Source organism: Penaeus vannamei, chromosome 15 (genome assembly GCF_042767895.1).
Source record: "Penaeus vannamei isolate JL-2024 chromosome 15, ASM4276789v1, whole genome shotgun sequence".
NCBI lineage: Eukaryota > Metazoa > Arthropoda > Malacostraca > Decapoda > Penaeidae > Penaeus > Penaeus vannamei.
In genome coordinates, this window is record NC_091563.1 from 27,176,435 (window position 1) to 27,186,434 (window position 10,000).

The 10,000-nt window shown below is 38.1% G+C and overlaps 1 protein-coding gene across 2 annotated transcripts in view; it reads right to left on the minus strand.

Moving 5' to 3' along the window:
- Polr3A (RNA polymerase III subunit A) overlaps positions 1-10,000 on the minus strand; it is a gene marked incomplete at its 3' end in the record, with an annotated part of 17,599 nt that overhangs the window by 5,000 nt on the left and 2,599 nt on the right. For both annotated transcript variants that reach the window (XM_070130575.1, XM_070130576.1), the window contains 15 exon segments: positions 600-870; positions 1,228-1,487; positions 1,708-1,956; positions 2,531-2,759; positions 3,066-3,374; positions 3,692-4,077; positions 4,462-4,659; positions 5,033-5,249; positions 5,705-5,925; positions 6,378-6,515; positions 6,949-7,120; positions 7,550-7,683; positions 8,292-8,398; positions 8,854-9,100; positions 9,753-9,902. In XM_070130575.1, the coding sequence (XP_069986676.1) occupies positions 600-870; positions 1,228-1,487; positions 1,708-1,956; positions 2,531-2,759; positions 3,066-3,374; positions 3,692-4,077; positions 4,462-4,659; positions 5,033-5,249; positions 5,705-5,925; positions 6,378-6,515; positions 6,949-7,120; positions 7,550-7,683; positions 8,292-8,398; positions 8,854-9,100; positions 9,753-9,902 (3,288 nt within the window).

The following is a 10,000-nucleotide window of genomic DNA, read 5'->3' on the forward strand; positions in this document are numbered from 1 at the left end:
GAGTAGAGTAGAGTAGAGTAGAGTAGAGTAGAGAAGAGAAGAGAAATTAATAGAAGGCAAGTGAAATAAAGTAAAGTGAAGTGAAGTGAAGTGAAGTGAAGTGAAGTGAAGTGGAGTGATGTGATGTGATGTGATGTGATGTGATGTGATGTGATGCGATGCGATGCGATGCGATGCGATGCGATGCGATGCGATGCGATGCGATGCGATGCGATGTGATGTGATGTGATGTGATGTGATGCGATGTGATGCGATGTGATGTGTTGTGATGTTAAGACAAGTGAAGTGAAGTGAAGTGAAGTGAAGTGAAGTGAAGTGAAGTGAAGTGAAGTGAAGTGAAGTGAAGTGAAGTGAAGTGAAGTGAAGTGAAGTGAAGTGAAGTGAAGTGAAGTGAAGAGAAGAGAAGAGAAGAGAAGAGAAGAGAAGAGAAGAGAAGAGGAGATAAGAAAATAATAAAGAAAAGAAAAGAGAAGAGAAGTGAAGAGAAAATAAAACCAAGGAAAAAATTAAATACACCTACTTATTTGCAAATTCCCAAAGAAATTAGACTTCCAACCCAATCCTAACACAACCACAGGAATGGACAAAAGGAAACCTACCTTGAGCTTGGATGTGCATATGGCATACTTAATGGAGTACGCATCCACCTCAAGCTTGAGAAGCCTGATGCGATCCATGGCCAGTTTGAGCAGCAAGAAGCAATCATCAGGCAGAAACACCTCCTCCACATATTCGCAAACCTCCCCAAGCAGGGTCTTCTCAATGCGACCTTTGACTTGCCGTGCCTTCTCCGGGTCGGTGTCACACTTGAGCTTGGCCGTGATGATGGGTGTCGAGATGCTCCGTGATGCATTGATGATCTCCAGGATTCTGGGGACAAGGATATAAATACAAGTAGTAGGAAAAGAAAATGTATAATGGATTTTTATATGATAAAGCATATGATATAAGATTATTTTTCTTAAGCATATTTGAATTCAGATTTATACCTTACTCAAAAAGTGATAATGAAGTAAAATAAAAAAGAATTAGAATGAATAATTAAATAAAATAAGTATTTCTCGAAGTCCAAAAGCATGAAAAGTATTGCTTTATCTCTCAAATTAAAAAACATTAAGCAATTAGATCCACAAATAACTAAATAATAATAATGACTATAAACATAAATAAAAAGAAAGTCACACCTAAGCACCAAAAATTTCAAGAATTACATCACACAAAACAAACCTTGGCACACCGAGAGTGATATTCATTGCAGCCACTCCAGCAAAATGGAAAGTCTTAAGGGTCATCTGTGTGCCTGGCTCTCCAATACTCTGGGCACAGAGAGCACCCACTGCAGTGCCCGGCTCCATCACAGCACTCTGATAGCGGTCTAGGCACGAGTTGAGAAAGTCAATGAGCTGTGTGAAAGTTAGGCGCTCCAGCTGACGTTCTACTGGCAGGGCTTTCCCCTTACTGGTGGCTCTGAAGAACCTTGATTGTATCTAGAAAGTAGAGAAATGAAGGAGTCAATGAAAGAGTTTAAATATTTTTGTTTTTTCTGTTGTGTTTCCCTTGATGGCACAGTAAATACAGTATAATAAAACAGTATTAATATTTTCCATTATGGAATCCCACTATAACCAAAACCCTTTCCCTATCCGTCTCTGTTACAATCTCTCTTACCCTTTTCCTTTTAATAAATACAACAAAACAAATACTCACCTTATCCACCCTCTTGGAGTACTTTTCCAGGAAGGTCTTGAGTTCCTCTTTGAACTCGGGTGAGAGCTCCTTGAAGGCATCATCTTCTAAGTACTTCTCACCAAGCTGCAGCACTTCCTTGCCTGCTAGGGGGTCCTCACTTGTATAGGGGTGGGTGGCACGTACATGATTCAGGACACGCTCCAGGTCAATGGGGCCCTTTGTACCCTCCATTTCCGAGGGGTCTAGACCATCGCCTCCATATTTGAACTGATGGAAGTGAATGGAGGTGAAGGAGAACACAAAAGAAAAAAGAGAAAAGAACCGAGGCCAGCAAGAATATGTATGAATATGTTTTAAGTAAAATTAATAGACAAGACAGAAGGATTGGATGAGAATTCCTTCTTACAATATTTTCTTTCTGTATGTATGCTTTTCCTTAAAATAATAATAACAGCTAGAGATATAATATATCTCTGGACTTTTTATTTGTGTTAATTAATGAGGCTTAAGCAAATAATTTCTACTTTCAATAGCAACATACTTTGTACTTCATACAGATAGATGATACTTCATTTAAATTTAGCAACTCCGACAAATATTCCATAATCCAATAAGACAAACTTTTATTAACCAACTAAGAGAAACTTCAATAATCATAAATGTGACGAGAATACCTTAAACTCAAAACAATTCCTCAACATTTACTTCCCTTTCACTGGAAATTTTCCCAGTCTATCTCAAGCAAGAAAGCTTCGTATTAAGAAAATAGTAATTACATTAATAAATGTTAATATTTTTTAAATTCCTTTAAAAAATTCCCTATTAGTATTCTATCCCTTACCTGAATAATATCTTGTGTTGAATTCCGCACTGTCATGTCATACGCCACATACAGGTCTTCTAGAGACTTGACAAGTCGACGCTGCATGTAGCCAGTCTCAGAGGTTTTGACAGCTGTGTCAACCAGCCCCTCTCGTCCAGCCATAGTATGGAAGATGAATTCCGTGGGTGTCATGCCAGAGAAGAAGCTATTGCTCACGAAACCCTTGGCTGCAGGGATCTTTGAGTGTCTGGTTGAAAAAATAAAAGGATAATAATAACATGTGAACTGCTGGAGTAACTATCTTCATATAACAAAAAAGAACAAGGACAAACTGATACTAAATCCTACAGACAGTTCTTGAGACAAACCTTCATACCATCAAAATTCTTATGTTGCATATCATTTACTTCATCCAATTTCACATCACTACATGCAACAGATTTCTTTCCTCCTTCATGCTATTTTGCCATACTTCAGCATCTAATCCATGTCAAGAATTCCAACTCTCAATTGCATCCCAAAATTGCCCTTCAAATCCACCCTGCACACCCACCTTTCGTAGTGCGGCAGTGCTCGGTCCTCAAAGCCATTGGGGACTCTCTTGCCTCCTATGGCCTGCTGTCCAACACACGCAATCATCTGTGAGATATTGATGAAGGAACCCTTGGAGCCAGAGATGGCCATGATGAGTGCTGCATTGGTCTTGTGCAGTTCCATGACACAAGCCTTGCCTGCTTTGTCTCGGATGGTACTGAGCTCCTTTAGGATCAGCTGCTCTAAGGTCTCCTCTGCAGTGCAGCCTGGCTGGCAGTGCAGCGTGCCTTCTTTTAGCTGAGAGATGAATTCATCACACTTCTTGTACCTGTAAGATGGAATACAAGATTATAATACATGCCTTCCAGACTTCTGTCTAAAATGGAAACCATGATTCAGAAACTGATAAGATGTAGGATCTTCACCAGGAGAGATGCTTTTTGCTCAATCCTTTTCCATTTTCTCTAGATCCTCTTCTATAATACATAAACACAATTTCTAAAAATAATCATAACATGAAACAATAAAAGGAAGGAATTCCATGCACAAAGAAACTAAAACCCTTATTCATTATCTGAACACGACAAACCCTAATCAATGAAATAAGAAACCTTAGAAAAAATGAACCATCAATCCTTCCCATACCCTTCATCAAGGAGTTCCTGCTTCCTGGTGAGGAGCCCTGATCCTGGCATGACATCTCCAATGCCAATGGAGAACCCACGGTCCATCAGGAACAGTGTGGAGACCCTGGCCATCCTCCACATGGCATCAGCTGCATGGTCCTTGCCGTAGTCCTTGAGGATAACGTAGAAAAGATTTTTCTTGGAACCTGAGCCCAGCAAGGACTTGTCAAGAGCCCCTGCAAGAAGCTCTGAGTTACGGATCACCACCCACGCCTCATTGGCACATAGCTCCTCCCCTTTTGTGTAGTCCTTGCGCTTAGCCATGAGGTTGCATGCCACTGGGAATGACTTGTTGGGCCGGATGATCAGACTGAAAATCTGCTTGCCTGTCCACAGCTCCTGTGGCTGCAGGAAGAGGAAAAGAAAAAAAAATAGTAAATTAGGTAAAAATTAAAGAACAGTGGGGTGGGGGGGAAGAAGTAAAATAAATTAATGTATATGACAATCATCAAGATGGTTATTAAAAGTAATAAAATCTATGAGGCTAATAAAATACATGAGATAACTGCATACACGCATTAAAAAGTAAAAAAATTCCCCCAATAACACTAAATCACAAGAAATTACAAAATACAAAAAAAATATGAAAATGCCTCATCCTACTTTACCCATGAAAGCAAACCAAATGAACCTACAAAGGTGCAAAAAGCCATCTCTATCAATCTTCATCATTAATCATCAATTATTAATCATCAGTTCTTGACATTCTCACCCCCTCCCTTCTCATACCTTCATAATAGCAGGAGGCGGTAGATCTACTTTATAGTCAGATTCCTTCCCTGCCAAGATGGAGGCCACAAGGGCACAGGTGTGTTCCTTATCAAAGAACTGATCCTTCTGTGTAAGGAGGTAGGAGCCTGTGATGAAATCCTGCGTTGCACCAATGATGAGCGCTCCGTGTCTTGGGGTCACCAGGTTGGAGGTTACCTGGAAAGTTGAGAGGTTTTATATTAGTTGTACCTAATTTTTTCCATTTTGAACTCTTTATATCTTTAACAATGCTTTCCTTTATCTTTTTCTTTCTTTCCTTTTTCTCCCACTACTTCTTTTTCTATGAACTTTAACGATAAAGAGATTCAATTCCTTAATTTACAATGCACTGGCTAAACTACTGATATAAAATTTTAATTCTCCAAACATTACTAACATTATCATCATTACCCTGACTGCTAGAGTACTTTCACATTAACTTACCAAAAACAAGCTAAAATCTAACACTAACCTTAGCAATGCAAAATAAAAAAATACATGTAAAAAAATTCATCACTCCTCTCCTAAAACAACACCCCAGAGTACTGACCCCCATGAGCACCAATGCCTCTGCCCTCGCCTCTTCTGTCTGTGGCACATGAAGGTTCATCTCATCACCATCAAAATCAGCATTGTAAGGAGTACAGACACACTCGTTGAACCTAAAGGTCCTCCATGGGAGAACCCTAACTCTGTGGGACATGATGCTCATTTTGTGCAAGGAAGGCTGTCGGTTGTATAGGACAATGTCTCCATCCATCAGGTGTCTGTGAAAGGAAGCTTGGTTAAAGACCTTTTTGGGGAAGGAGTGTGTGAGTGTGAGTGTCAGTTGTGTGAAGATGGTGTGAATGTGTCAGTGAGAGTGCACTAGTGGTAATAGTTTTAATATTTACACAGATATGTGAGATGAGGGTTTCATGCTTTAATCATGAAGCAAAACCTGCAAGAGCTTCCTTATTGTAAAATTGGAATCCTCATGAACTCTTGCTTTCTAAAGGAAACAAAAACACTAATAGTTTAGATACTAGTTCATTTAAATATACTTCAATGCTAATAACAAACAAAAAGACAAATACTACAAAAAAATATATATATATTCAGAAAGCACACTACCCACATCTTTAGCCATTAAGAGTAACTTGAAAGCCTTAGTAACACCACTAGATATATTCAAATAACCACAACATACATATAAAAAAGGAAAAAAGATCTCAAGACATACCTCTCAATAATGTCCCCTTGTTTCAGCTCATTGGCCATTCGCTCCCTATGCACGTATCTCATTGATTTCTTGATGCCGGGCGTCGACTTTGGCTCCACAAAGAGGGCCCCAGGATGGACGTCTGGGCCATTCCGCACCAGCTGACGCATGAGGTTGATATTGTGTGACGTCACTTTCTCAGGGTAAGACAGCTGCTTTGCTACTTCCACTGGCACACCCACCTGGGAGAGGGAAGACTAGGATGAACATGATGGACAAATGGACAGAGGTGAAAGAGTGAAGAGAATCTGAGAAGGATGAATGAAGAACAGAGATAAAGGAAGAATACAGAGATGATGAAAAAGAACATGATGAAGGAAAAATGGAAAGAGATGAGGGAAGAATGAGGAGAAAATGTAGATGATAAAGGATGAATGGAGAGAGATGCAAGGTAGATGAAGAGAAAATGGAAAGGAGATGAAGGATGAATCAAGGGAGATGAAAATAGAATGAAGAGAATATAAAGGACAACTGTGAGCAGGGAGACAGTTCTGCTGAAACATAATAGTGTATATTTCTTAAGCTATATGCTATTAATGAGTATAACTCTTAGACTCACATACTTATAACGAGGAAACAATAATCTTAACTTGCATATCTAAATTCTTCATCTAATTTTTTTGTTTTCACTAACCTCATTGATTCTGAGATTGGGATCCGGAGAGATGACAGTTCGGCTGGAGAAATCAACACGCTTTCCAGACAAGTTACCTCGGAAACGGCCCTGCTTACCCTTTAACCTCTGGACAAACCCTCGTGTTGATTTCCGCGCCTGAGGGAGAATGAAATTTCATTTTTGAAATATATAAATAGATAAATTGAGTACATATCTTGTGAGTGTGTGTATGGGGTGTGGGTGGTTGGGGGGTGGGGTGGGGGGGTTATTGGTAGTGGTGACAATATCTGTGATTGTGGTGGTGGTGGTGGTGGCATTGGTGCTGGCAGTGGTTTTGAACCAGCTATGGTGTGAGTGCAAGCTCAGAATGTCACTACTGCAATGCATAGCACATAAATAATAATGATTATTTGTTTGTTTGTTTGTGAGTACTCAAGAGGAAATAAAACATACACATCTAAACCAAAAACATTCCTCCACCACAATAAATCCATTTCTTCAACTCCTCTCTCTCTCTGTCATTCAAACCCAACCAAACCTTAAAACCTAAGCGCATCCCAGACCACACACTCATATAACAGTTCCTCACCATATTCAGATCATGCGGCACCGATATCTCTGAATTCATCAAGAATGCCACATGAAGCTGCAGATGTTCCCAAGAGTCTTGGATGCTCTGCACTTTCCCAGAGCTTCTCTTGTTGATCAGATTGTTCAGGAATATAATCTCAGTAAGCATGACCGTAATGTCATCCTCATTCCTGGAAAAAAGTACATTCTGGACTTCCTGCTTTACACTAAACTATTGAAATAAAAGGATTTAGTGAGACAATGTAAACTATTATAAAAAACATTAATAATGAATAATACTTTGTATGGTTATATGATCTGATTAACACAGCTATACATACACCTTAAGAATGTTTTAAAAAATGCACAGGCTCAACACAAATAAATATGCATCAGATATATATACAAATGTAAATCAAAACCCACTTCATACAAAATAATACTAAATGTTTGTTTAAAATCAAAACATATATATATATATATATATATATATATATATATATATATATATATATATATATATATATATATATATATATATATATGTAGGCCTCGTACCACTAAAAAATAAAACATAGAATAAAACTACACACACACACATATACACACAAGCAACTCACGTTCCAGATTTTAGTTCTGAGATCACAGATGGCCTTATGCAGTTTGGAGGGACTAACAGTCGCGTAAGAATGAGGTCCTTCGGATGCGAAAATTGTTGGTCCATGCATAAGAGTGGCAAATCTGAGAGGGGAATCTGGAGGCCAAAATGAGATGTATATATAAATAACAGTAATTTCCAAAAGAAAAAAGAGAAAAATAATGATAAAGAACAACAATGGAAACACTTCAAAAAAATCTTTGCCCAATCTGAAGAATTACTCAAATAAGTTTGTACTAGTTTTAATTGGGTAAAGTATATCTAGAACTCTCTGTGTCAGAGAGTAAATCAAAGCTAACTAGTCAAATCTGACAACAGCCGTATTTATACAGTTATTGGTAGCAATACTTATGCAAAGCCTGAAGTTTCTTTCCTGTTCTCCTTAAATAAGTAAGACCATGATGATGAAATTGTAATCAGCATTTCATTTATTAAACAGGGATTCACAAATTAGTAACTAACATGAAAAATTAAAGCCTAAAATTGTAAAACTGATAATTGCAAAGATATGGTTGACATCTCTCTTATGTCCATAAAGGTTCAAAACAATCTATCATTTTGGGGAGCTAAGAAAGATATAAAAGCTGTAGTCCACTAGGGACAAGACAACATGAAAATTAAGAATAATAAAAATAAATCGTAAAAAAAAAAGTTCAAAATATGATTAATATATCAATATTCAAACACACTACAAGGACACTTACCCTCTCAAACAGATCAAGGACCTGACTAGGGTTCAGGAACTCCACAACATTGGAGGCCAGCTGTGCTTCTAACTCTTTGTTGTACTCTAATGCTGTGTCAAATTGAGCTGTGCAGAGGAGGTATAGAAGTATGAAATAAATGAAGAGGGAAAGAAAATCTTTTGAAAAATAAACAATATTTCAATTTCCTCCTCACTGAAAAACTGAGATTAGTTACTTCAAAAGTTGAAGAGATATCCTGAGGAATTAATTTGGATTTATCTCATAAATAAACTTTTAACAAGTTTGTGTGTAACATATTTCTATCCAAATCACAAGTACAAAAAAAACTATAAGCATATTCAATCAAAGGACGCACACACGCACACATGCACGCACGCACCCACACGTGCACCCCCCCCCCTACCCACCCACCCACACCCACACCCACACCCACATCTACACCCACACCCACACCCACACCCACACCCACACCCACACCCAAACCCACACCCACACCCACACCCACACCCACACACACACACACACAAAATCACATTCCTCTCCAGAAAACCTCACTTACTAAAATAGTCTGTCAACAAAGGATCCCCCTTCTTGACTGTTTTGAACCTCTCATGAACAATCTTGAGAGGTGGCAGTTTTTTCACAGTCCCATTTCTGGCGCTGCAGTATGGACACAAGCTCATCTTCTTGCATAGTTCATTAACACGCTTGTATAGAGCCTTCTTCTGCAGGTATGAGCTTAATCTCTTTGACTGCTCACAGAGTGCAAGTTTATCTTTTGGTTTGAGAAGTACATGTGCACAGAACTGTGGATATCCAAAAAATTAAAAACTATTATAAACCTTCAAACACATACTCATACAATGTTTTATACTGGCTCATATAAATTACCATGGTTTTGATTATTTATGGAATTTAACTTGTAGAAAGTGTTAGTGATTAGAAATCCTGCAATCTTCTATGACATAATTACATATCCTAGAAAAACAACAGGTATGAACCATATCTATGTTGACAAATGTGGAAAAGGTATGAATGAGACTAGATATCTTCAGGTATAAAATATTCCAATACTAAACAACAAAAGCATTATTATACTTCAGTTATTACTATATACTGGTTTCTTTTGCAATTGAGAATGTCTATTAAAGAACAAAAACGTAAATGAAAGAGGTATAACACAAACTCTCTTAATAGCACAGATAATCATTTAGAGCAATAATAATAATAATATCAATATCTAACATAAACCACAGGTATTTAAAAAAATGATATATCTAGCATGAATACTATATGTATGTGATACCTGAAGCACGTACAGGTAAATGACCAATCATAATTACAACTTTTTTCTTCTTTTCATCCTATTCTGGACCCCTCTAAACCCAAAGCAATGCAAAGTCATCCAACCCACAAAATGCTAGTCTTGTCAAAATAAGCATGACATGGTACACTTACCTTACAAATATTTTGGAGGATATGGATTGTATTCTTGAAGTAGCCAACATGGAACACTGGTCGAGCAAGGTCCAGGTAACCATAATGACCAATGCAGTCTGATAAATTCTTGCCGCAGGTCTCACATGTCACATCTTTTTGACTAGTACCCTGTAGGAATGTGAAGGGTGTGGATTAAGATTTAAACCTCAGTATTTTGGAGGAGAAAGAGGAAGAGGAAGGACAATAAGGGGGAGGAAGTGGATGAG